Source organism: Girardinichthys multiradiatus, chromosome 7 (genome assembly GCF_021462225.1).
Source record: "Girardinichthys multiradiatus isolate DD_20200921_A chromosome 7, DD_fGirMul_XY1, whole genome shotgun sequence".
NCBI classification, from domain to species: domain Eukaryota; kingdom Metazoa; phylum Chordata; class Actinopteri; order Cyprinodontiformes; family Goodeidae; genus Girardinichthys; species Girardinichthys multiradiatus.
The window spans coordinates 17,350,768-17,378,523 of record NC_061800.1 but is presented as its reverse complement, the minus strand read 5'-3'; the positions used below and the strand labels follow the sequence as shown (position 1 = coordinate 17,378,523).

The 27,756-nt window shown below is 42.3% G+C and overlaps 1 protein-coding gene across 10 annotated transcripts in view; it reads right to left on the bottom strand.

The window, feature by feature from the left end:
• The window catches only part of nalcn (sodium leak channel, non-selective), a 142,879-nt gene that overhangs the window by 68,230 nt on the left and 46,893 nt on the right, over positions 1 to 27,756 (bottom strand). For all 10 annotated transcript variants that reach the window (XR_007038960.1, XM_047370207.1, XM_047370203.1 and 7 more), the window contains 2 exons: positions 7,556 to 7,687; positions 5,986 to 6,153 (listed from right to left, as the gene is read on the bottom strand). Coding sequence is in view for 9 of the 10 variants with exons in the window: in XM_047370207.1 (XP_047226163.1) it covers positions 5,986 to 6,153; positions 7,556 to 7,687 (300 nt within the window). In the remaining variant the exon portion in view is untranslated. The remainder of the gene's footprint in view (positions 1 to 5,985; positions 6,154 to 7,555; positions 7,688 to 27,756) is intronic.

Genomic DNA, 27,756 nt, shown 5'->3' with positions numbered 1-27,756 from the left:
TTGTATGGCCCCCCCCTATGCATGTGTAGGTTCTCTCCTGGTAATGCGTCTTCTTCCCACAGTCCAAAATATATATGCATGTTAGTCAAGTCAAGTTTATTTATAAAGCACTTTTCAGCAACAAGGCACTCAAAGCGCTGTACATAAGGAAAAACATTACAATGATACAGAAAATCAAACAATAGAGGTAATTAAAAAAAAAAGAGAACAGAATGATGGATAAGAAAATGAAAGGAAAATTGGACTGAAAACCTAACTAATAATGTTTAGATAACACATTCAAAGGCCACTCTAAACAAATAAGTTTTTTAACTTGATTTAAAGCAACTTAGGGTTTCGGCGCTTTTACAGTTTTCTGGGAGTTTATTCCAGATTAGTGGAGCATAAGAACTAAAAGCTGCTTCTCCATGTTTGGTTCTGGTTCTGGGTATGCAGAGTAGATTTGAGCCAGAAGACCTGAGAGGTCTGGGTGGTTGATACACTGACAACAAGTCTGTAATGTATTTTGGTGCTAAGCCATTCAGTGATTTATAGACCAACAGAAGCATTTTAAAGTCTATCCTCTGAGCTACAGGGAGCCAGTGTAGGGACTTTAGAACCGGGGTGATGTACTCCACTTTCTTAGTTCTAGTGAGGACGCGAGCAGCAGCGTTCTGGATCAACTGCAGCTGTCTGATCAACTTTTTAGGCAGACCTGTGAAGACACCGTTGCAGTAATCAATTTTACTAAAGATGAACGCATGAATTAGTTTTTCAAGGTCCTGCTGATACATTAGTCCTTTAATCCTGGAGATGTTCTTTAGGTGATAGAAGGCCGACCTAATTACTACCTTTATGTGCCTCTGAAGGTTCAGGTCTGAGTCCATCACCACACCCAGGTTTCGAGCCTGACTGGTGGTTTCTAGCTGTATTAACTGAAGCTGTGTGCTAACTTTTAAACGCTCTTCCTTTGGTCCAAAGATTATTACTTCAGTTTTGTTTTGATTCAGCTGAAGAAAATTTAGGCCCATCCATGCGTTGATTTCTTCGAAGCATTTACCCAGCGCTTGAATGGGTTCATAGTCACCTGGTGATATCTTAACGTATAGCTGTGTGTCGTCTGCATAGTTATAACTTACGTTGTCGTTTATTAAAATCTGATTAAGGGGGAGCATGTAGATATTGAATAGGAGGGGCCCTAAGATGGATCCTTGGGGAACACCACGTGATTTTTGTGCACTCTGATGTAAAGTTACCTACTGACACAAAAAAGTCCCTGTCCTTCAAGTAGGATTTAAACCAATTGAGTGCTGTACCAGAAAGGCCGACCCAGTTTTCCAGGCGCTCTAATAAAATGGAGTGATCAACAGTGTCGAATGCTGCACTAAGGTCCAATAATACCAGCACTGTGGTTCTTCCACTTCATTTATACGGATGTCATTGAACACCTTGACAAAGGCAGTCTCTGTACTGTGGTGAGCACGGAAGCCTGACTGGAAGACAACGAAGCGGTTGGTCGTTGTTAGGAAGTTGTTTAACTGTTGAAACACAGCTTTTTCAATAATCTTACTGATGAAGGGGAGGTTTGATATAGGCCTGTAGTTCTGTAGAAGCAGCTTGTCCAAGTTGCTCTTTTTCAATAGAGGTTTGATAATTGCTGTTTTCGGGGCCTGGGGGAAAACACCTGACAAAAGGGACGTGTTTATTATTTGTGTTAAATCAGATGTTATTATGGGCAAAGCTTTCTTAAGGAAATCTGTGGGTAAAACATCGAGACAGCAGGAAGAAGAGCTTAGTTGGTGTACGATTTCTTCTAAGATTTTGCAGTTTATTTGGTGAAATTGGGAAATTTTGTCAAAATCAGTTCTAGTTGGAGACAACATTGGTACTGGAGTTGATGTGGATGTGCTGACTGCCCCTCTGGTCTTTTGGGCTTTTTCAGTAAAGAATTTAGCGTTTTTATAAAACAACTACTTGGCAAGTAGGACTTTATCCCTAAGCAAAGGCTAGTGAGACCTCTCACTTCAATCTTTTTCAGTGAAGAAGTTAGCAAATTTATTGCAGGCCCTGGTAGAGTGCAGTTCAGATGCTACAGTTACAGGAGGGTTTGTTAACCTGTCGACCGTAGCAAATAATGCACGAGCATTGTTAATGTTTTTGCTGATGATCTCAGAAAAGAAAGATTCCCTTGCATTTTTCAGTTGTAGGTTATATCTGTATAGTCTCTCTTTATAGATAATATAATGAACCTGGAGTCCAGTCTTTCGCCACCTGCGTTCAGCTTTTCGACACTCCTTTTTTTCCACTTCTGACTGGTGGAGCACTTCTCCACGGACACATTTTCTTCCCAGGAACAACTTTCACTTTAATTGGAGCAATTGAATCAATGATGTCCGAGATTTTAGAATGAAAGTTATCTACCAGATCATCTACAGTGTTACAGGGCAAAGTGGAGGTAGAAGAGTAAATCTGGTTAAAGGTTTCAGCAGCATTGTCCTTAAAGATGCGTTTTCTTACTGAGCCATTGCAGATGATGCTTTCAAAAATAACAGAAAAGTGGTCAGATAGGGCAACATCAGTTACAGACACCTTGGAAATGTTTAGACCCTTAGTGACGATCAAGTCCAAAATATGTCCCTGTTTGTGCGTTTTCTGTTGAGTCATACCAACATTTCTAAGAGTGTCACATAGATCTATTGTACTTCTGTCTCCAGGATTGTCCATGTGAATATTCAAGTCTCCCACAATAATTAAACAGTCATAATCAACACATATCACAGATAAAAGCTCATTAAAATCACTGAAAAAGTTTGTTTTGGACTTAGGAGGCCTGTAAATATTCAAGAACATGGTTCGGACCGGACTCTTTACCTGGAGAGCCAAATATTAAAAAGAGTCAAATTTGCCCAGAAATACTTTTTTACACTTTAGTAAATCTTTAAACAAAGTGGCCACTCCTTCTAGTTCGGAGGCGTCGCCTCTATCAGAATCGGAGCTTCATTAAATTCATGCAACCATATTTCTGTTAAAAACATAACATCAAGATTGTGGTAAGTAATGAAGTCATTGATTAAAAATGATTTTCCTGACAGAAATCTAATGTTCAGTAAAGCCAGTTTATATGACTTAGTTGCTGGTTGTACCTGACAGTTTATGGCTTTTTTTGATTGTTTATTACTGTCTCTTATCCTTTTGGTTTTGTTCATTCTGTCACGTATAAGCACAGAGATTTTACAACTATCTCCTAATAGGGGCCCAAGTTTTTCCTGGACATGCTCATTTCTGATAGAGTTACCACTGGGGCCCAGACTGTATCACAGAGAAGTGATTTGAAGGTCCTGATTAGGAGGAGATAGATTAGGAGGTGGTGGAGGTCTGCAGCAGATCTTGGATTAGTAGCAGGGCCTCGGCCACGGGGGGCGTTGATTGGTGAAGATGTCAGAGCCATTTGGGTACCGATATTAAGAGCTCCTTTCATGTTATCAGAATCCAGTAAAGCAAAAAGCGGGCTCAGTAGGGAGCTGGGAGAGTTTTGTGCGGTCTGGGTCGGGGTCTGGGGTGAGGGGGGGTTTAACGGGGGGTCGGTCTGGGTTTGGGGGGGGGGGGTTTAACAGGTGCCCACTTCTCCTGTGAATTTCAGAAGGGAGACCTTTTGTGATGACCTCTCTTTCTCAGCCAACTGGCCGGTTGTCTCTGCTGGAAGCAGCGTTATCATTGTTGTTGATACTCCATGTTCTCTGCTAAAGGTTGAAGCTGCTGGCGGATTATTTACTGAATAGAAGAGATTAGATGTGAGACGTCTGGCTCCTGGCTTGTTCAAACAGAAACTATCTTGCTTGAAGAGTTGTCTTTTTTCCCCAAAATTATTAAAGTTGTTGATGAAGTTCACAGATGTAGTAGCACATGTTTTTTTCAACCATTTATTAATCATCAGAAGTCTCATAAAAATTTCATCTCTAAAGAAAATCGGTGCAAAGGGTCCGCTGAGAAACACCTTGATATCGAGACCTCCAACAATATTCAGAAGACGAGTGAAATCCTCCTTCAATCCTTCTGATTTTTTCTTGGCCTCGTCCTCCATGGCTCCACAGTGTATGATAAGGTTATCTAGAGACGGGCGCTTTTCTGTGATTGCAAGAATATTCTCTGAGATATCGGACACCACGTTACTGGTACCAATAATAACTTCTGTTTTTCTTGTTGCAGAAGTTAGGTTAACTGATCTCTCTAAATAGTCTTTGAAGTACATGGTTGTTTGTCCTGTGTGTCTCTGTTTTTCCTGTGATGGAATGACAATCTGTCAAATGGATTGAAAAAAAAAAACAACAAAAAAACAAAAAACATCCACATAAAGGGAAACTTTGGGGTCATTTTGCCCTGAATGTGTTTACACCATGATATTGCTAGAGTGCATGCATGGCACCTCATGGAGGTCACAATAGAACCTATAACATTACCTAAAATATTCTTAAGAGCAGTTGACGCGCTCTTGGGGCCTCATCATCTGGTCAAAAGATTTGTGTGCAAACCTGTTTGCATCCGCAAAGCTGATCTACAAACAAGGTGCAAATCGGATTTAGTGGGTAAAATCAGTGGAACAGCTGGCGCAAACTAATATGCAAAACATATGATAATGAAACAAACGGGCAAATTTATGGGAGGGCAATATGCAAATGTAATCCCTTCCCGCCCGCAATGCAATTTATCAAACCTGAAATGGAATGTGGGTGCTGTTTTTGCGTCTAGATTTAACACGTTTGAAAGTCAGGTACTAACTCAGATGCAAAAATGTTTGCTGTCACTGTGGCGAGAAGGAGGCATAGACTGCAGATTAATTGGAGTTGGATGAGTTTGATTACGTTTCTTTGAATGTGAACATATGCCAGGGGAGGGTTTATAGAATGAAAAATGATTTTGTGTCATCAAAAAACTATTTAAACAATCAAACATGTTGTATAATTAAAATATTGGCAAAACAAACAAAACAAATTCTGTAAAATCATTAAAAACTAATTTATTTTTATGTGCATAAATGTTCAGTTTAAATTCTTGGCAGGACAGTTATTTGACGTTCTGTTTCAAAATGAGCAAATCTATAATATACAGATAGCCAACTCTTACCACAAACTATTTTTATGTTGCTAATCTTGCAATCAGTCCTAAATATTGTGGCTGTTTATGAACTCTTCTGAACTTTTCAAACACATACTCTCAAAAACAAAAGAACACAGCGAGTCTCCAAAAAGAATTAAAGGAATTAAAATTTTAGGCTGACCATTCCTGGGAAGGTTCACTAATGTTCTTTTTTTGCTCCATTTGTGGACAATGGAGTCCCAATACTTTAGAAATGGCCGGGAAACCAATTTAACGCTCGTCAATGACTTTGTTTCTTATTGGTTTTTCATTAGATCGTGGCATGATGCGTTGCGTTTGGAGATCTTTTAGCCTACGTCATACGTTCAGTGATTTCTTGATTCAACAGGTCAGGTAGTGATAGGGGTTTGTTGTGACTAGTGAAACCGAACCAAAAAATGTGTCACAAATAATTCATGATTTAATACAGAATTAGGTTGGTTTGGTAGTTTTTTTTATTATTTAAAAACTGCTTTTTGTATTTACTCGAGTTATCTTTGCCTGACATTAAAATTAGTATGAAGATCAGAAATATTAAATGTGACAAAAAAGCTGAAAAAGAGGAAATACTGTATGTATGGAAAAAAAAATTTTTTTTACAGAACTGTATCTTACTAGGAAGTAGGCTCAGAGTTGTGGTTCAGTCAGACAGTGATGCCTTTGATGTAATACATCACTTTGGTGTTACTTCTATGTGTGACTCTGACTTAACCAACTATAAACTGTGAGAAATGAAAACCACAATTGCTCCTTAAGATGATTCAGATTTGCATTTTCAAAACCATTAACATTCATTTGTGTAGTAGTGCATTTGTGTGTTTGCACAAACGCACTACTACACAAATGTGTACGCATGTATTTGAGGGTTTATACCTGAAAGTAGGTGAACTGAGAGTGATACAGATCAGGGTAGATGTGCAATGTGGTGCCCACCACCAGAATAGATTCAAACTTATGTAAGGAGGAGCTGATGTAGCCAGTGAAGCCGAGACACCAAATCTTCAGCAGAGCTTCAAGGTCGAACAGCACGGTAAAAGCAACCTGCCAGGGAAGAAACGAAGAAAGGAGAAATTACTCTTGGCATCAATATATAATAAATTCTGAATTACAATGTATTCATGAATTACATTTTTTGAGTTATTAATGTTATTTCACAGTTAAACATGTTCTGATGTGTTGATAAACTGCTTTCAGCAACAATACTCAAAATTGATGTTGTGATTCTATTTTTTTTTTTTTACCTCAATGCCTACATGCAAGAGTTCTGCACAACTGCGCAAAACCTTTAAACAAGCCCAAAACCCCGCATCCTTTTCTTCCAAAGATTTGAAAAATGGTACTATAAAACTTTCTGCAGGTCTATAAAAGATTTTTGTTAGACTTGGCTGCCTTTTCACTGATTTTCAGTCCTGTCCTTGCGTCTGGCCAAGGCTTTACATTGTGCAGTGTAAGCTTGAAAATTGAGATAAGTGGACCAGTGGAGGAAAAACAATAAAGTGGGGCCTGAAAAATATCTAGTATAGCAGATGAAAGCCATGTTTCTTTACAAATTGAAATAAATCCATCAAAGACCTGACCTATGCCATGAGGGATACGTTATCCTTAAGTTACACATCTATTAAATGCCATATTTTAAACAAATAGATTGCTGGGGTTGATCTGTTAGTGCCAAAATACTAACAGATTCAGATAATGAAACGTGAACAAACTGCTGGTGAAACAGTGCCTTAAGATCCAAATCATAATAGGTTATTTGCTAAATCCTTGGTTTAGGAGCCTTTTTCTGGCTGATTAATTTAAAGGTTATTGGTTAACAGCCTTTAAAGCAGGTATTAAACATATGTTTCATTGTTTGCTTGTTTGTCTTCACAAACCTCTCTGAAAACAGGACTTGTAATGGACTACAAATCAGTAAATAAAGTCCCAGGAAAAACTGAAAGACTTAAAAAAGCCAGGAGAAGCCTGATAGCTGAAAGTGTAACCTAAATAAATGGAGGAAGAACTCAGGATATTTAAATTGGACAGAATATTTTAATGAAATCTTAGGAAAAATGTCTTATGGAAAACATGATGTTCAGTACCCATATTTTTTTTGTATGAACTTTGTTCTTTCACCTTAAATGTATGTCTTCTTAACCCTTAATAACAATGAGTTACGATAGCAGACCTTACAGTAAAATAAACCCATGTAATATACATACATATTTACATATATATATATAGATATATATATACATATATATATCTATATATATGTATATATATAGATATATATATATATATGTTTTTTTTTTTTATAATATATGGAAGAACATTTTACATCTGTTGACATAGATTCCAATTCAACAAAAAGGCTTGCCTTTTCACAATTAGAAACAGTATGCACAAATTTTTAAAGTAGCTTTAAGAAATTAAGGTTAACAAGCAGAAAACAGGTTCTTACCTCTGCTAGGTAGAACTCATCATAGTGTCTCCGGTAATTCTCGCCTTTATAATAGTTGCTGGCGGCAACGATGACATCCACAGCGACCATACTGAGGATGAACATATGGAACAAGGAGGACCTCATCATTTGCTGTGGAAACAAAGCAGTGCTTAGCTGCAACATGCAATCAGTGTGTGAAAATGCTTTGTTTATTGGGCTCACAAAAGCATTGTGCAGATTTCAAATGCACATGATGCTAAGCTATCCTGATATACCACAAGTATCACTAAAACAATTGCATAAAATGTGTTGAGCATTTAGGTGAGCAGATTCTAAATGTTCGATGTTCTTGACTTTTTGGCAATGTCCAGAATATTAGTTCAGTATTAAATAACTACACAACACGTACAAGACACAAATCAAGCTTATATTTTTCCTTAACTCAAATGTGACCATGTTTATTAGCTTTTTTCCACAAGGTTCGCTTTGTATTTGTTTCTAAATAAATCACATAAAACCTGAAATGTAATATTATCAGAACTACACCATGCACAATTACCATTAAAAAGCAGTATATTGTGGCCCTGGATGTATATTTAGGGTCACTGTCTTGCTTGAAGTAAATTTCCACCCCAGTCTTACGTGTTTGACAGCTTCTAACAAGTTTTCTTCCAAAATTGCCCTGTAGTTAGCTCCATTGATCTTTGTATCAACGCTGACCAGCTTCCCATTCGCTGTTGAAGTCAAGAATTTCATCACTGTAATGCTGTGACCACCATGTTTAACAATGGAAATGGTGTGTTCAGGATGAAGTGCAGCATTAGTTTTCCAACACACATAAAATGTTTATTTTTTATTTTCAACTGACCAGAGCACCTTCTTCCCCATGTTTGCTGTGTCCCCTACAAGGTTTGTGGCAATCTGCAATAAATTTCTTATGGCTTTCTTTTAACAGTAGCTTTCTTCTAGCTCCTTTTTCCATATACAGTACTGTGCAAAAGTTTTAGGCAGGTGTGAAAAAATGCTATAAACAAAGAATGCTTTCAGAAATATAAATTATTGTTTATTTTTATCAATTTACAAAATGCTAAGTGAGCGAATCCAAACATACAGGTCCTTCTCAAAAAATTAGCATATTGTGATAAAGTTCATTATTTTCCATAATGTCATGATGAAAATTTAACATTCATATATTTTAGATTCATTGCACACTAACTGAAATATTTCAGGTCTTTTATTGTCTTAATACGGATGATTTTGACATACAGCTCATGAAAACCCAAAATTCCTATCTCACAAAATTAGCATATCATTAAAAGGGTCTCTAAACGAGCTATGAACCTAATCATCTGAATCAACGAGTTAACTCTAAACACCTGCAAAAGATTCCTGAGGCCTTTAAAACTCCCAGCCTGGTTCATCACTCAAAACCCCAATCATGGGTAAGACTGCCGACCTGACTGCTGTCCAGAAGGCCACTATTGACACCCTCAAGCAAGAGGGCAAGACACAGAAAGAAATTTCTGAACGAATAGGCTGTTCCCAGAGTGCTGTATCAAGGCACCTCAGTGGGAAGTCTGTGGGAAGGAAAAAGTGTGGCAGAAAACGTTGCACAACGAGAAGAGGTGACCGGACCCTGAGGAAGATTGTGGAGAAGAGCCGATTCCAGACCTTGTGGGACCTGCGGAAGCAGTGGACTGAGTCTGGAGTAGAAACATCCAGAGCCACCGTGCACAGGCGTGTGCAGGAAATGGGCTACAGGTGCCGCATTCCCCAGACCTGGGCTACAGAGAAGCAGCACTGGACTGTTGCTCAGTGGTCCAAAGTACTTTTTTCGGATGAAAGCAAATTCTGCAAGTCATTCGGAAATCAAGGTGCCAGAGTCTGGAGGAAGACTGGGGAGAAGGAAATGCCAAAATGCCAGAAGTCCAGTGTCAAGTACCCACAGTCAGTGATGGTCTGGGGTGCCGTGTCAGCTGCTGGTGTCGGTCCACTGTGTTTTATCAAGGGCAGGGTCAATGCAGCTAGCTATCAGGAGATTTTGGAGCACTTCATGCTTCCATCTGCTGAAAAGCTTTATGGAGATGAAGATTTCATTTTTCAGCACGACGTGGCACCTGCTCACAGTGCCAAAACCACTGGTAAATGGTTTACTGACCATGGTATCACTGTGCTCAATTGGCCTGCCAACTCTCCTGACCTGAACCCCATAGAGAATCTGTGGGATATTGTGAAGAGAACGTTGAGAGACTCAAGACCCAACACTCTGGATGAGCTAAAGGCCGCTATCGAAGCATCCTGGGCCTGCATAAGACCTCAGCAGTGGCTGATTGCCTCCATGCCACGCCGCATTGAAGCAGTCATTTCTGCCAAAGGATTCCCGACCAAGTATTGAGTGCATAACTGAACATGATTATTTGAAGGTTGACGTTTTTTGTATTAAAAACACTTTTCTTTTATTGGTCGGATGAAATATGCTAATTTTGTGAGATAGGAATTTTGGGTTTTCATGAGCTGTATGCCACAATCATCCGTATTAAGACAATAAAAGACCTGAAATATTTCAGTTAGAGTGCAATGAATCTAAAATATATGAGTGTTAAATTTTCATCATTACATTATGGAAAATAATTAACTTTATCACAATATGCTAATATTTTGAGAAGGACCTGTACAGCCAAAGTCATTAAGAACTGTCTCCAGCGTAAAGAAGAACAAGACTTACTGGGAGTGATGGTATGGCCCCCACAGAGCCCTGATCTCAACATCATGGAGTTTGTCTGGGATTACATAAAGAGACAGAAGGATGTGAGAAAGCCTCCATCCACAGGAGATCTGTGGTTAGTTCTCTAAGATGTTTGGAACAACCTACCAGCTGAGTTCCTTCAAAAACTGTGTTCAAGTCCACCTAGAAGAATTGATGCTGTTTTGAAGGCAAATGCTGGTCACAACAAATATTCATTTGATTTGGATTTCTCTTTTGTTTATTCACTGAATTTTGTTGATTGATGAAAATGAATGATTAACACATCCATTTTTAAAAGCATTCTTTGTTTACAGCATTTTTTCACACCAGCCTAAAATGTTTGCACAGCACTGTATGCTACATTAGCTGAGTGCGCAACTTATAGTTTTGCTCTCAACAGAGTCTGCCACCTTGGACAACTTTGACTGAAAAAGGTGGGTAGACAAAATCAGCGGAATAGGAAAGCTGTGGCTTTGACTCCAGCTTTCAGTTGCCTTACACTTTTAAGGAACTTAACCCCAGGTTGTCTACTGATCTCCGTATCAGTTTACGAATATGTGCATGTTTGTAAGTGCAGCTGGGAAAAATGGAACTAGTGTAAAAGCTTACTGAGTGGTTGGTATGACCAGAAAGGTGCTAAATATGTTCAGTTTTGACCAGAGATGTGAATCTATCTATAGCTTCTCCAGAGTTACCATGGGCCTCTAGGCTACTTGTAGTACCTGATAATCATGACCATGGTAGCTCACCACTGTCAGTGTGTGAATGTGTGTATGAATGGGTGGATGAAGAAATGTAATGTTTAACGCTTTGGGGTCTCTGGGGACTTAATAAAGTGCTGTAAAAGTACAGGCCATCTACCATTTACTTGTCTGATTAATGCTCTATTTGCCTGCCTGTAAATTAAGGTGGACAGCCATCTATTTCTAGGTCTGCAGGTATCCAATACAGCCGCCCCACCACCTACCTCACCCATGTGTCCTTTTCCCTTCCTCTTTTCAATTATCCACTACTTTGACTACTTTGTAGTGATGTGTAAGGCTGTAATACATTTGTAATGCACTGTACAACATAACATGAGGCTATAAAACAAAACACCTTGAAATACATATGATGGAACGATGGTATAAAAGAGGTAGCAGGTACAGGGGTCTATTTTTGGATGTGTCAGCCAGTGACTGAAACTGTATGCAAACATGTAGATAGTTGAGCAGCTAAATTACGTGAATTTCAAAGCTATCATGACTCTTACAGTATGTATTCTGAGAATCCCAGATCCCAGAAACAGAATCAGTTTATGTTCAGGCAGCTCAAAAGAAGAAAGGAAGGAAGCAATGAATATATTCCTTTCACTTTGAAAATGCCAGTAGACAATCATATGGCATCAAACAGTGAAAGCACATTGTAATCCACTGAAGGACAAATACTATTTTTTTATAAGTTGGAAAAGGACAGATGTGCTCACAACCTTCAATCTGTGCATATACAGGTCCTTCTCAAAATATTAGCATATTGTGAAAAACTTCATTATTTTCCATAATGTAATGATGAAAATTTAACATTCATATATTTTAGATGCATTACACACTAACTGAAATATTTCAGGTCTTTTATTGTCTTAATACGGATGATTTTGGCAAACAGCTCATGAAAACCCAAAATTCCTATCTCACAAAATTAGCATATTTCATCCGACCAATAAAAGAAAAGTGTTTTTAATACAAAAAACGTCAACCTTCAAATAATCATGTACAGTTATGCACTCAATACTTGGTCGGGAATCCTTTTGCAGAAATGACTGCTTCAATGCGGCGTGGCATGGAGGCAATCAGCCTGTGGCACTGCTGAGGTCTTATGGAGGCCCAGGTTGCTTCGATAGCGGCCTTTAGCTCATCCAGAGTGTTGGGTCTTGAGTCTCTCAACGTTCTCTTCACAATATCCCACAGATTCTCTATGGGGTTCAGGTCAGGAGAGTTGGCAGGCCAATTGAGCACAGTGATACCATGGTCAGTAAACCATTTACCAGTGGTTTTGGCACTGTGAGCAGGTGCCAGGTCATGCTGAAAAATGAAATCTTCATCTCTTCTGGCATTTTGGCATTTCCTTCTCCCCAGTCTTCCTCCAGACTCTGGCACCTTGATTTCCGAATGACATGCAGAATTTGCTTTCATCCGAAAAAAGTACTTTGGACCACTGAGCAACAGTCCAGTGCTGCTTCTCTGTAGCCCAGGTCAGGCGCTTCTGCTGCTTTTTCTGGTTCAAAAGTGGCTTGACCTGGGGAATGCGGCACCTGTAGCCCATTTCCTGTACATGCCTGTGCACGGTGGCTCTGGATGTTTCTACTCCAGACTCAGTCCACTGCTTCCGCAGGTCCCCCAAGGTCTGGAATCGGCCCTTCTCCACAATCTTCCTCAGGTTCCGGTCACCTCTTCTCGTTGTGCAGCGTTTTCTGCCACACTTTTTCCTTCCCACAGACTTCCCATTGAGGTGCCTTGATACAGCACGCTGGGAACAGCCTATTCGTTCAGAAATTTATTTCTGTGTCTTACCCTCTTGCTTGAGGGTGTCAATAGTGGCCTTCTGGACAGCAGTCAGGTCGGCAGTCTTACCCATGATTGGGGTTTTGAGTGATGAACCAGGCTGGGAGTTTTAAAGGCCTCAGGAATCTTTTGCAGGTGTTTAGAGTTAACTCGTTGATTCAGATGATTAGGTTCATAGCTCGTTTAGAGACCCTTTTAAGGATATGCTAATTTTTTGAGATAGGAATTTTGGGTTCTCTTTCTACATTCGTTTCGGTATCTCACTATGGGACACGCCTCCAGCGCCTGTCCCCCAGAAGCTCTATTACATTACGCCAGTCTTGACTGGCAGGCGGAAGTGACGTCTGCTCCCATGGGAGGACTTCCTCCCAGGAAGAAGTTGTGTAACTTGCACTCGTTCTCACCATGAACAGAGTCAAGCCACCATCTAGAACCTGCACATGTGGCAATCTCATAGCTGGGGCAGATATCCACTCTGTCTGCGCTTTGTGTCTGGGGCTGCAACATGCCCAGGACGCGTTGGCGTCACCGGCGAGATGCGAGCACTGTGCACGGCTCTCCCTTAAGTCTCGTCGGCGCAGGCTAGCACGCCAAGCTAGCCTGTCGGAGGTTGATCCTATGATGGGGGTAGCCAATCCCCCGCCACCGGAGCTTCCTGGTACTGATGAGAGAAAGCCCACTTTGGCTGGAGCCAGTTGGGGTGATCAGCTCGACGCTGTCGCGCCACTGACTGACCCAGAGGAAGACGAGGCTGCACTTCCAGGTTTCAGTACTCTTGCTAATGCCGAGTCCAAATCTGAAATGGAGTCCATCAGTCTCGGGTCTGACGACGACGAGCTGGACTGCGGGCCTTATGCCATCCAGTCGGTTGCAAAGCCCTCGGTGACGGATGACACCAGCCGCTGCGGTTCCCCAAACCCGACGGCAACGGACCTGCATGATGTCTGCAGAAGGGCAGCAAAGAAGCTGGGCATCGAGTGGCCGGAAACCCTCACCGAAACTACCACATCTCGATATGAGGGGAAGCGGCTTCCGAGAGCCAAATCCTCCGGCAGACAGCTGTTGCCGGTCTTTCCCGAGTGCCTCGAGGAAGCGACCCGGTCGTGGAGCAATCCTCTCACCGCCAAGAACCCCGCCCTGGGAGGGTCGGCGCTGGACTGGACGGGCATGGAGACCGGCGGTTTTTCACATCTGCCTCCCGTAGAACCTCTGCTGGCATCTCACCTGCACCCATCGCAAAAGTCAGCCATGACAGCGGCAGGACCCACCCTTCCCTTCAAAGCTGACTCTTTTCAGTCCACTCTGAATGAGAAAAGCTACAAGGCGGTGGCTGCATCTGTTAAAGCCTTAAACGCTTCGTCTCTTCTCCTCGCTTACCAAGCGGAATTACAGGAGCAGATGACTGGCACACCGATGGCCGATTTGTGGGACGAGTTGTGCGTGGTGACAGACCTATGCCTGCGTCTCCACAGAAGTGCTGTCCAAGCATCCGGGAGAGCCATGGCCCTGATGGTCACTCAGGAGAGAGCTAGATGGCTGAACCTCTCTAGCCTGTCTCAGAGGGAAAAGAACCAGCTCCTCGACACCCCCGTGGACCCGAAGAGCTTATTCGGACCCACTGTGGCAGCCATGCAAAAACGCTGTGAGGAAAAGAAGAGGGAAGGTGAAGCGCTAAAGCTGTGTCTGCCCAGGAAAGCGCAGCCTCCTCCCCCTCCAGCACCCCGTGTGCCGTTCGCTCAAGCGGCGGCTCGACCGGCCTATCGCATCCCCAAACGCCAGCCTCAGCCGCAGTCAGCGGACCGTGGGAAACAAACCGAGCTCAAAGGTGCTTGGGGAAGGAAGCCATTCGCTCCCCCGACGACGCCGGAGAATCAAGCGACCCCTTCCGCTACTGTGAGCGCAAAGAAAAAGAGGCGCGCTACCTAGGGAGCCGTCTTCGGGGTGGGAGAGCAGGATCTGCCAGACACCCGCACCCCCCCTACCAGGACACGTCCTGTCCCAGTTCGAGTTCAGAACGCCACGTTCAAGGCAACTCAAACGGCCTGCAGAGCCGACGTTGGAGCTCATCGTTCAGAGCCGATCGAAGCGGAGGAGGATCAAAGCCACCGAGAGCTCAGTGGAGCCGCAGCTGTGGCCAGAAAGCACACACCAGTGCACAAACACATGCCAGTGTCTAAAAACACGACCTTCCCCCTTCACAACATGTTCAATAAAGTTGTTTTCTGGCACGCATCCAGGCCTGGAGCCGAGGGCGCAGCCACAACAAAAAAACGTGAAAAATATGTTAAAAATAACACAAGGACAGGACATGGCCGTGCAGCTGCACATGAGGCCTCAAGGGGGAGCTCTCACCCTACCTCTAACACAGCAGGCTGTTTTTTCTGTGGAAGAAGCAGACCTGGGACGAGCGCAGCTGGCAGTTGTAGCGGAACAGCAGATCCCTCAGCCGGTGTTGCGCAGTGTTTACACGGAAGCACCTTTAGGTCCACTGGCAAACAACACTCAGCTGTGGCGAGCGTGTGGAGCGTCAGATTGGGTGATAAAGACTGTATCCAAGGGATACAGGCTCCAATTTGTGACAGCCCCACCCCGTTTCAAGGGCATAGTACAGTCATACGCCCGGGGAGAGTCCGCTCGCGTCCTGCAACAGGAAATAATTTCCCTGCAGCACAAAAGAGCTGTCCAGCTGGTACCGCAGGAGCAAAGCAGAGACGGGTTTTACTCCAGATACTTTCTCGTGCCGAAAAGGGGCGGGGGTCTGCGACCGATTTTGGATCTGCGGGCTCTGAACACATATCTGAGACGGTATTCGTTCAGGATGCTAACACACGCAGCTCTGATAAAGACTGGTTTGTCTCCATAGACTTGAAAGACGCATATTTCCATATCCCTATATACCCCCCTCACAGAAAATACCTCAGATTTGCGTTTCAGGGAGAGATATACAAGTACCTGGTACTTCCTTTTGGCCTCTCACTGAGCCCACGTGTGTTCGTGAAATGCACCGAGGCAGCCATCGCGCCTCTGAGGGAAAGGGGGATGCGTCTGGCGACGTATATAGACGATTGGCTGATTGCAGCTCAGTCTTTAGAGGAGCTCAGGACGCATGCCGAGATGCTTACTTTACATCTGACAGCCCTGGGATTCACAATAAATTGGGAAAAGAGCATTTTAACCCCAGCACAAACAATCACCTTCATTGGCCTGTCCCTGAATTCAGTCGAGTTCAGACCGCGCCTCTCAGCGGAACGTGTAAAAGCCTTTCAGGCTTGTCTGGCACTCTTTCGCAGAGGCACACAGGTGAAATTCAGGTTATGCCTCAGACCGCTCGGTCTGATGGCGTCTGCGCTGGCGGTCATCACACTCGGCCGTCTACACATGCGCCCGTTTCAAAGGTGGGTGGCGTCACTCAGCTTGAGCCCCACACGCCATGCTCACCGCAGCGTCCTGGTTTCTCTCATATGTGCACGCGCGCTGAGCCCGTGGAAGCGTCCCGGTTTTCTCAACACCGGCGTTACCATGGGAACCATCCTGACGAGGAAGGTAATTACTACAGATGCCTCGCTGACAGGCTGGGAAGCCACTCACAAGGGGATGATGGTAAACGGCGTTTGGAGTACACAAACACAGACAGCTCACATAAATTGTCTGGAACTCCTGGCCGTGATGCTGGCACTGAGACACTTTCTGCCCTTTATCAAAGGGCACCATGTTTTGGTCAGAACGGACAACACAACAGTGGTTGCTTACATCAACAGACAGGGGGGTCTGCGCTCACGTCATTTACACGAGCTGGCATACAGACTGATAATCTGGACCAGCTCACACTTGCTGTCGCTAAGAGCGACTCACGTGCCAGGGGTAATGAACAGAGGCGCGGATCTGCTGTCAAGGGGCAATCCCCGCTACAAAGAGTGGAAACTCCACAGCGAGGTGATGACCCAGATATGGAAGAGGTACGGCCGAGCGGAGGTCGACCTCTTCGCATCAGGGGAAAATGCTCAGTGTCCGATGTTTTTCTCACTGACAGAGCAACAAGCTCCGCTTGGGCTGGATGCTCTAGCGCACAAATGGCCGCCGGCCCTACTGTACGCCTTTCCCCCGCTGGAACTGATCATTCCTACTCTCGCCAGGGTGCGAGAGGGAAAACACTCACTCATTCTGATAGCTCCCCGCTGGCCAGGGAAACTTGGCTAGCGGAGATTTTTCAGATGCTACACAGCGAGCCATGGCGACTTCCCCTCCGCAGAGATCTCCTGACGCAGGCACGCGGAGAAATATTTAATCCGCATCCAGAGCGCATGGCCCTATGGGCCTGGCCTGTGAGGGGTTAAATCTGGCTGCCAGTGGGCTTCCCCAGAGCGTTATTGACACAATTCAAAATACAAGGGCCGTTTCCACGCGTAACGTGTATGAGGGTAAATGGCAGGCATTCGTGGGTTGGTGCGCAAAACCTATGGTGAGCGTAATGCAAAGCCCTGTGTCGGACGTTTTAACTTTACTGCAGGCACTGTTGGATAAAGGCTTGGCTTTTTCCACTGTGAAGGTGTACCTGGCTGCTATTTCAGCCTGTCACGTTGGCTTTGGTGACAAAACAGTGTTGTGTCAATTCATGAAAGGTGCACGACGGCTCCGTCCAGTGTCGAGGAGCCTCACTCCTTCATGGGATTTACCTATGGTACTCGATGCGTTGTCACGTGCACCATTCGAACCGTTGCAGCAGGTTGAGCTCAAAGTGCTTTCCTTTAAAACGGCCTTATTGATTGCTCTGGTTTCTGCTAAGTGTGTGAGTGACATTCAAGCGCTCTCAGTTAACCCGTCCTGCATGCAGTTTCTGGGTGAGTCAAGGGTTTTACTGAAACCTAATCCTGCCTTTATACCTAAGGTTGCCACGGCTCTGCCATGCCGTGCCCTTGAATTAATGGCTTTCTACCCACCACCATTCTCCTCTCAGGAGCATGAACGACTGCATACGCTCTGCCCAGTACGAGCTCTGCGGTTATATGTGAAAAAAACAGCAGATTTTCGTAAATCAGAGCAGCTGTTTGTGTCATGGTCTTCACCACATAAAGGAAAGCCTCTCACAAAGCAACGTCTTTCGCATTGGGTAGTGGGGGCTATTATTATGGCTTATGAGAGCAGAGGCCTTGCACCCCCTGCAGGTCTGCGGGCTCATTCCACTCGTGGTGTGGCATCATCCTGGGCACTGTTCCAGGGTATACCAGTGGAGGAAATATGTGAGGCTGCCAACTGGGCGACCCCTCACACCTTCACTAGGTTCTATAAACTGGATGTCACCAGGCCCACACTGGCTCACACGGTTCTGGGTGTGGGTTCCACATTGCCATGAATGCAAGATGCAATCTTTTGGTCTTCGAGTGAGCTTATCTGGCAATACGGGAGCAGAAATATCCCATAGTGAGATACCGAAACGAATGTTGAAAGAGAACTTTAGGTTAAGGATTTAACCCCGGTTCTCTGAAACATGAGTGAGGTATCTCACCAGATCACCCTCCTTGCAGGGAGCGAGGAAGAGGTGTGCTCATTAAACTGAAGATCACCTACGTGACGTCGGCTTTTATACTGGGAAGAAGTCCTCCCATGGGAGAGGACGTCACTTCCGCCTGCCAGTCAAGACTGGCGTAATGTAATAGACCTTCTGGGGACAGGCGCTGGAGGCGTGTCCCATAGTGAGATACCTCACTCATGTTTCAGAGAACCGGGGTTAAATCCTTAACCTAAAGTTTTCATGAGCTGTATGCCAAAATCATCCGTATTAAGACAATAAAAGACCTTAAATATTTCAGTTAGTGTGCAATGAATCTAAAATATATGAATGTTAAATTTTCATCATTACATTATGGAAATTAATGAACTTTATCACAATATGCTAATATTTTGAGAAGGACCTGTAGGGGCAAAATGAATAGCTTGTGAGTGGGTAGAATCACTCATTCTAAAAAAAGGTCCATTTTAGATGGAATAAAGTGAAAAAGCAAGAGGAAAACTTCAGTGCAGATAAAGAGTGTTTGCAGCATTGTAGGAAAGCGGAATCTCAGCCATGTTTCCTCCTACACATAAATACACTTTCAGTCACATTCAATAAATTAGATTATGTGTTCAGATGAGGCTCGTCAGATTGAAAGTATCTTTTTGAAATACCAGCCTTTTGCAGGTTTTAAGCATATGTTTCATGTAGCCCACATTTCCGTATCAAAGTGTTGTTTTAATATTCTAATCTTAAATATCATTAAGTGTAAGCAGAAAATCATCATAATTAACAGAAATAAAGGCTTGAAATGTCAATCTGTGTGCAATTAATCTATATAACGCCTTTCATTAGTGAAATGAGTTACTGAACTAAATGAACTTTTCAATAATATTCAAATTTATTGAATGGGTGTGTACAGTACAAACACCTTCGGGTCTGGAAAGTCCGATCTGCAATTGTGTTTACTGCCCTAAAAAATAAGTGATGTTAAAGAAATTGTTAAATGCATTTATTGGAAAGATTTTTGAACATGGCTAAATTACTCAAGTTGGTTGGCCATTTAAAAGAAAAATCTCCCTTTTCTGTCCTGCACTATAAAAAAAAGGTAAGACAAAAAATATTATTGCTATTCTTGGTTACCATTATGGTTATTTTGCCCATCACATTATTGTGTTGGTTGCAGACTAAAGTTGTGGGGATTGCTGTTTTTTAAAGAAACACACAAGCCCACTTTCCACACACACAGGTCAGGTTTCCTCAATGAGATTGGACGTAACAAAGCCTTTTGACATTTCCACCATCCAGAATATCAACCCCATGGATATATTAGCTCAATGGAGATGTGTGCAAGAGAGAGAGAGAAAGTAAAGAGAATGAGCATGAGACAGGGGCTGACGGAAAACAGAATGTCTATGACTCTCTGTATGAAATGCTTGGTTTGCTGAAGGTTGTGACTTTGCCAGCATGCTCTGTAAGGTCTAGGGAATCACTGCAAAAACAAGCTGTTGAGCTCACTGGAAAGCAATGAGCATTTCTTAAATCTTATACTAGTTATACAGTCTTCCTTTCAAGCACTGCTGATAAAAACCTTCTGATCTTTTCAGCAGTTTTTCATTTTTTCCAACCCAAGCTAAATATATTGTGCACTTCACTAGATAACACTCTCCGCATCATTCCGATAGCAAAGCCCCCTAATTTCCCAAACCAAGCAGATGACACTTCCATTCCTCTCAGGGCCAAGATGTCAATGACCATTCTGGTCCACCCAATGGACAAGGACAAAGCAGAAGATAATTTTCCACTGCACATTTGATATGTTGATTGACATTTTTTAAGGATGCTTGTGTTAAAAGGGGGTGTGAATACCTGCAGCGAGGTGATCCCAAAACATCAGCCTGACCCAGACTGATAAGGGCTTGTGTTGACTAAGGCTATGAGCCTCTTATGATAAACTACTGAAGTAAAAAGAGTATCTGGACAGCAGAACAAAGCAAACAGACCCAAAGGCAACCAGAGTTTCGCTCAGTTTTTCTGAATACCTTTCGAAACCTATCCAGAAACAATGTCTCCTGGATAGGCGTCGAAACGTCAGTCAGTCAGTCAGTCAGTCAGTCATTTTCTACCGCGTATTCAGAAAAATTGCGCAAAAGTCCGGTTGCCTTTGATTTAAGCCCGTTGTACTTACATCCAGCAACAAGGCAAAGGCAAAAGCGTTTTGCCTCTAAGGCTGAAAAACAGGAAAAGCTGAAGGATGCTGATAAGCCCCGTTTTTAACTGTGCTTGCATTACAAAAAAAGCAACACTCTGATGTTTGAGAGCAATATTAATTTCTTAAGAAGAGAAGTAGTTGTTGAGTTGTCCTGTTGAATGGAGAGATTCAACTTCTCGTCAGGTTAGTCCACAACACTAGGTTACAAAAGCATTGAGGCAGCTCTCACCAATTTAAAGCCGTTTTAAGCTGTGAGGTGGCATTGGTTACACAAGACGCAACTGATTTTTAATTACTGTGAGAATACTGCTACTGGCTAATTGTTAGCTGATAGTGGCAGGGCAGCCATGTGTTGTAATTCGTTACTGTTCTTCAGGGAACCGTAGTTATATGCATAACACTACGTTCCCTTTACAGTCGATTAACACAACACATGAGTATGGGACATATATCAACACCCTGCAGAACAGCTATCAAACCTGGGTCATACACAGCATAGTAGTGCAGCACTTCAGACCCACTAGAAAGAATAGAGTGAGCTCAGAAGGGGCTGTCACATCCAAACAATAAAACTCACAAATGTGTGCGACGAAGACCAGCTGGCTGCAGCAAAAATGTCACTCATGGGCACCCCTCTAAATAGGGCCCAGGCGGTTGCTACGCCCCTGGTGGAGGGAGCCCTCACACCACGGGGCAATAGGAGACCCTTGCTGCTGTAAGCTAGAGAAATAGCCTCCACAATCCAGTGGGAGAGTATATGGACAGAGCTTTTCCCCTTGCTGGGTTAGCAATACACACAAACAGTTGATCACACAACCTCACAGCCTGTGTACGGTCAATGTAACTGCACAGTGCACGTAAAGGGCACAGGAAGTGTAACCTCAGTTGTTCCTCAGATGCAAAAGGAGGTGGACAAAAACTAGACAGCTTCGTAGTCATGGAGTCTGTAGTCCGAAGGTATAACCTTAGATAAGCTGCATTAGGTTGCAAGGACACCAGGAACCATCAGGTGAAAAGTATATGCAGGTGGGATTTACAGACAAAGCATGGAGGTCTCCAACCCACTTTGCTTTTGTCAGAGCAAGAAGCAGAGCAACCTTATATGAAAGGAACTTTATATCTACTAACTCCAAAGGTTCAAATGGAGGGTCACAAAGAGCTTTGTGTACCAATGTGAGATCCCAGGAAGGAAAACTGGGTTTAATCACAGGTCTGAGTCTACTAACCCCCTTTAAGAAGCGTACAGCCAGAGGATGAGCACCTGGTGTGACTCCATTAAAACCAATATGGCAGCCAGAAGTGGTGGCCAAGGAGACCTTAATTGTGGAAAAGGAAAGACCTTTATCCAGCAGTTCCTGCAAAAGCGTTAAAACTTCTACTATTGAGCAACGAAATGGAACAATATGCTTGTCCTCACACCACTGGTCAAAAGCACGCCATTTGTAAGCGTATAAGCCTCTAGTGGAGGATGCTTTCACATTCTGGATTATTGCCACCACAGCAGGGGGGAGGCCTTTGGCTAATAAGCTGGACTTTAAGCTGGCTTTTGTGGCTTTGTGCCACACAAGCAAGACCAAACTGCTTGAAATTAGTGCTTCGTGGGCAGACACGCTTACCAGCAGGCAGCAGTGACTAACTCCAACAAAAGCAGTTGAACTAATTCCAAGTAGCGTTTCGAAAAGAAACACAGAGCTAACCGGCAGCAGCTAGCTAGCCTGACTCAAAGAGGTGTTCTTAGCAAGGTGAAGAGCATAAGAACTGAATAATTACGCCGATGACAGACAGGTATATAGTGCAAGTGGGGCCTGTCACCTGTCATCGCATCATTTGACTAGGAGGCATGATTAGAGGTGGCCTCAGCCAGGACACGCAGGGCTTGATATCCCATACTCGTGTTGTACTGAGCGAATCAACTGAAAGGGAACTTAAAAGTACTGCTTTAGGACGCAGCATGTTGTTGAGACAAAGTCTGTGATGAAACAAAATGATGAACAGAAATACCAATTTGATTTGTTATCATAAGAAAATTTCTTAAGAAACTACTCAAATACTTTCAAGAGTTAAACTATTATTTTTTTACACTCTGTTTCACTAAATGATCTGCTCTCATATAGAGCATTTCCACAAGATGGCTGGGAATACAAGCATTACACCTGGGACATTTTCATTGGCTGGAAATGTTAAACAGCACATAGGCAGATTGACTGTTTCCTCATGTTCTGTCTCTGCACAGGCTGCCAAGGTACACGAGATGAGTGTAGCACATGTGCTCATTGCTGGCACAGTACAGCAGTCCTCACACAGGAACTGCCACCAGCAGACTGGGCCATGTTCTGGCACCTACCCCTGTGACAGTTTTCTCTCTCCTGTTTACTGAGATTAAGAAGAAACTGATTGGGATTACAGACTGTTTCACTTGAGTTATCGCTTCAGTCTCTGCAATGCCATTCTTTTAAAACAAATAAACAAGAGTTTGTTTTCCTTTTCTTCATCCTTTTCTATTTTTGAAAACTCTGATTGAACTTATGTCGAACTGCAACTTTACGTCTTAATTTAGAAATCTTTTAACATCGTGGTGTGTTGTAACTCTAAAGCACTTTTGGCTGAGGAAATGGAGGTGTAAAATCTTTAACGGGTTCAAGTAAAAAGGAATCTCTTTTGTGGCCCTAACAAGAAGAGGCTGACTCATGTCTCTGGCTGGAATACAGACCTTAATAAACCATGATAATCCATCTGTCACCACCCTTTTATATCTGCTGTACTTTTTCACTTCTCTCTCCATATCCTAGTTCTAGTGTAGACCTTTGAGTTGCCTCAATTCAACATATTATTGTTTATTGATTTGGTTAACATCAGTCTGGACAGAAAGGTTTTATTGAAAAACTTTAAAGTGATGGTTCTTGCATGAATACTGCCATATCCCAGAGGTAAACTACGTGTATTGTTGCAGTTGCTCAGAACTGATCAGACCAGGAAGGACAGAGGGACAGGCAAACAGACATTAGTTCTCACAAATGAATACAAAATAGGGCTGCAAAATATATCGCAAATATGACAGTGTGTGCAATATTCATATTGCAAAGGACTGTTTGGAGAGCAATAATTGTTGGTGAATGTATTTGCGTTAAATTGGGTCATCAAATAAACAACAGAAAGGTTATTCTAGGTGGAATACACAACCATATTTTCTTTTAGTTTGTTTCTTTTTCTCACAGTGCTCAAGACATTCCATGACACAATGTCACCCTGGGTGGTGAGCCATTTCTTCCATATAGAAACCTGTTACTAATCAGTCAAATATAATTTATTTCATAGCTCCAGATACTGACAATTAAATTTGCATTAGGTAATTAAGGTAACTCTCTATACCACCTTGCTGTCCCTTCTCACCATCTTGAATGATAACTTGACCGAGAGTCCCCCCCCATTTTTTCTCAGTCGATTTAGTCATTTTCAGGAGCCGCCATCTGCCTCAACACAAGAGAAAAAGTTACCTTAACCTTGACAGGCTGTGTGAATGTGTGAGTTTAAATGATAGCAATCCAGGGGGGTGAAGATCAGAGTTAAGTGGAAAGGGAAAGTTCCAGAGAATCAATAACCTCAGCCTTAAGAAGAAGAAGTAAAAAAAAAAAAAGGTGTAACATTAACTGGACTTCTCAGCCCCCCAGTGAGTTGCCAGGTTATCAATCACTCTGCATTTACTGCAGACCTACAGACAGACAAAGGAAACAATATGGGAGAGGTACATCTGATGATCATTGACAGAGCAACAATGGAGAATAAATCAGAAGCTGTTTGAATTATTCACAAACTGACATGTTGTAGCTTCCTCGGTTTTGTTTGAAGTTACAATAAGTCTGATTTCAAATATAATAGCAGTTAAGATTTATAGAATATGTTGGCTTAAAAGGCCCATCCTTAGACTAAAGAGCATACAAACTAGCTCATTCCAAACACACAGTAAAAATGTACCGTGTTTTCCCAAAGTATTTGTAACTATTGAACCTTTTTACATTTTTTCATGTTACAACCACAGACCCCCAACCGTATTTTATTTGAATCTTACGCGCTTTGAGTGCCTTGTTGCTGAAAAGCGCTATATAAATAAACTTGACTTGACTTATGTCATAAGTGGAAGAAAAATGACACATTATCTGTAAAGTGTGGCGTACATTTGTATTCAGCCCATTTTTTTCCGATAACCCTAAACACAAACCTAGTGCCTTCAGGAGGTTTGTTAGAAAAGAATAGTGAACAAAGCATCATGAGGACAAGAAACACACCAGACTAGTTATGAATATACTAAGCTTTGAACATCTTGCAGAACACATTTTAATACATCATCTGAAATTGAATAAGTACAACAGAGCCATATGCCTAACAAGATGGAGAAGTAGGAAGAAAAAGGCTATTATCATATTATAAGAATTCAAAAACGTGATACTGGGTCAGCTGTTCATTTTACAGTAGGGCAAAGACCCTAAACACACAGCCAGAGAACATTAGAATTATCTAGATCAAAGCATATTTGAGTCAACCTCCAGAGCTAAATTCAATTAATGACTTGTGTCAAGACGTGAAAACTGATGCTCTGATCGCAAACGTATGCCGCACTTTTTAAATTTTTGTTTTTGAAAAAAATATTCCTAATTATGCACTACAATGTGTTGGTCTATCAAATAAAACACCAGTTAAATAGATTCAAGTTTGAAGTTGTAACATAGGGTATGAATACTTTTGTTATACATTTAATGCTCATAGATCTCACAAGGACCTATTGCCACACTGACAGAAAATACACAGAAGCATAACACCTATATTAAAACTTTCAACAACATAAATTAAACACAAATTAAGTTTTAAAATTAATGGTCAATATTATTAGCTTCTTTTTGCATAATTTAATGTAACAATAAAAATCCCTAAGAGCTCTAAAACAAAAACTGCGTTTAAGTGCTACTTTGGTACTGAGAGGCATCTGCTATCTACTCTCAGTCTCCAAAATGAGCAGGTGTTTAATCAATTATGTCCTATCTCCAACTGATGGAGCCAGTTGGACCCAGACATACCCAGACCAGCGACACGCGCTCATGCACAAACAGGAAGGCATCAAACAGGCATGACAGGCTTCGGGGTCAGAGACGCACAGATCAGACTGGAAACATACAGGTGCTTCAAAAGACACTGCAACAGGTATAGAGGGATTATGTAAAGAAGGATACACGCTGGCGGCCTCTCTGCAAACAGCACCCACCTACCAGCTCTGAAACATTTTAATCATTTGATGGCCAATTACTCTCGAGCCAGACAGAGCAGAACAGAAACTCACACTTCACTACCCCGGCACTAACAGATGGCCATGCAGGCTGGGTGTCCCCCGCTTTTCTTTGTTCTACCTGTCCACTTAAAAACACAGCTCCCCTCTGACATAACTGAACATGAAACTGTTTGAAGTTTTTGCACGACTTAGAAGATAGAGCACAGAAGGACTGCAACCAAAGATCTCGTAATACACTATAACATGCTGTTTCTTTTCACAGAATAACATAAGGAACAGACATTGTTTAAAGCACAACAAACTGATTCCATGTGTGACGTTACAGACAAACAGGCATACGCTACTGTGGACCTACAATATCCACTAATGTGCATATATTTATGTAAGCAGTGCTGCCTTGGTACTTGGTAAACATTGAAGCTTTTAATCTGGGATCTATTAATGTTCTCAGTCTTTGACATGGTTTTATACTGACTGCACAGATGTTGATTTACTGATCTTTCTACAGAGACCCCTGGTGTACACACAGTGTTTACATTTAACATGACTAAATGTAGTAAATCACCCAAGGCACTGACGGCTCAGTAGGAAGAGTAGTCGTCTTGCAATCAGAAGGTTGTGGGTTCGATTCCAGCTTCCTCCTGCCATATTTCGATGTGCCTGTGGGCAAGGCACTTAACCTCAAGTTGCCTACCGATCTGCGTATTGGTGTATGAATGTGTAAGCGTTAGTGAGTGCGAATGTGGCTCTAGTGTAAAGCGCTTTGAGTGGTCTGTATGACTGGAAAGGCGCTATATAAGTTCAGTCCATTTACCAACCCCTCAACAGTTGACTAAACTCATGATTCCCAACTCATTTTTTTCCCATGGTATTTCAACGTGCCCCTAGAACACAACTATAGTCACAAAGGCATTCACACCTCTTAAAGTTTTTCATAGACTGCAAACACAAAATATTATGTATTTTATTAGAATAATATACGATGGACCCAAACGAAACAGAACATGGCTTTGTTAAAGTAGGAAAAAGGAAATACAGCCCATAAAACTTAAAACTTTTTAGGCAGACCTATGAAGACTAAAGATAAACACATGGCTGAGTTTTTCAACATCCTGCTGGGACACTAGTCCTTTAATCCTGGAAATGTTCTTCAAGTGATAGAAGGCCAATTTGGTGATTGTCCTTATGTGTCTCTGAGCTCTGATCACTACATCCAGATTTTGCTCCTGATCAATGGCTTCTAGCTGTAGAAACTGAAGCTGTGTGCCAACTCTCAATCGCTCCCCTTTGATCCAGAAATAATTACTTCAGTTTTGATTTTATTTAACTGAAGAAATATATGGCAAATCCATATACAAGCTTAATTTGAGAGAGAAGAAAATCTGCTTTAATATTTGTCTCACATCTTGCAGTTTCCAGAGAGCATAAAGGAAATCTAAAAAGTTTTAGAGTAATTTCATGGCTTGACATGCCAAAAAATGCTGTCACTTTGTGACAGCGAAAACAATTGATGGCTTTTGAAATCAAGCACTGTGTGATTCATGTCAATGTCAGCACTATTCAAACACTAAAGCTTTTGTTGATTATTCGGCTTATTTATGACACTTGACTTGTTAAAGCAAGCAGAAACAAACAAAGTTGAAGGATGTCACACAATGAAAAAAGTGATTTGACAAAGGCTGTAACCTGCTTTATTTTTAGTCTTTTATTTGGGCCTTAAAAATATCTTGAAACTATATAATAGCAAAAAGTAAATTATGATCACCTAAAATACTTTTGTCCTGAACAGACAGTTCCTAATTTTGCTCAGATTTAATCATGAAAACATGAGCACATGAGCAATTTCTTCTAAACACATACAATGGCTTGTATTAATTTCACATTAAACAATTTTCTGTGATCAAACAAGTACCTCAAGCTCAGTCAGACTGAACCAAGAGCAAATGTGTGCATCA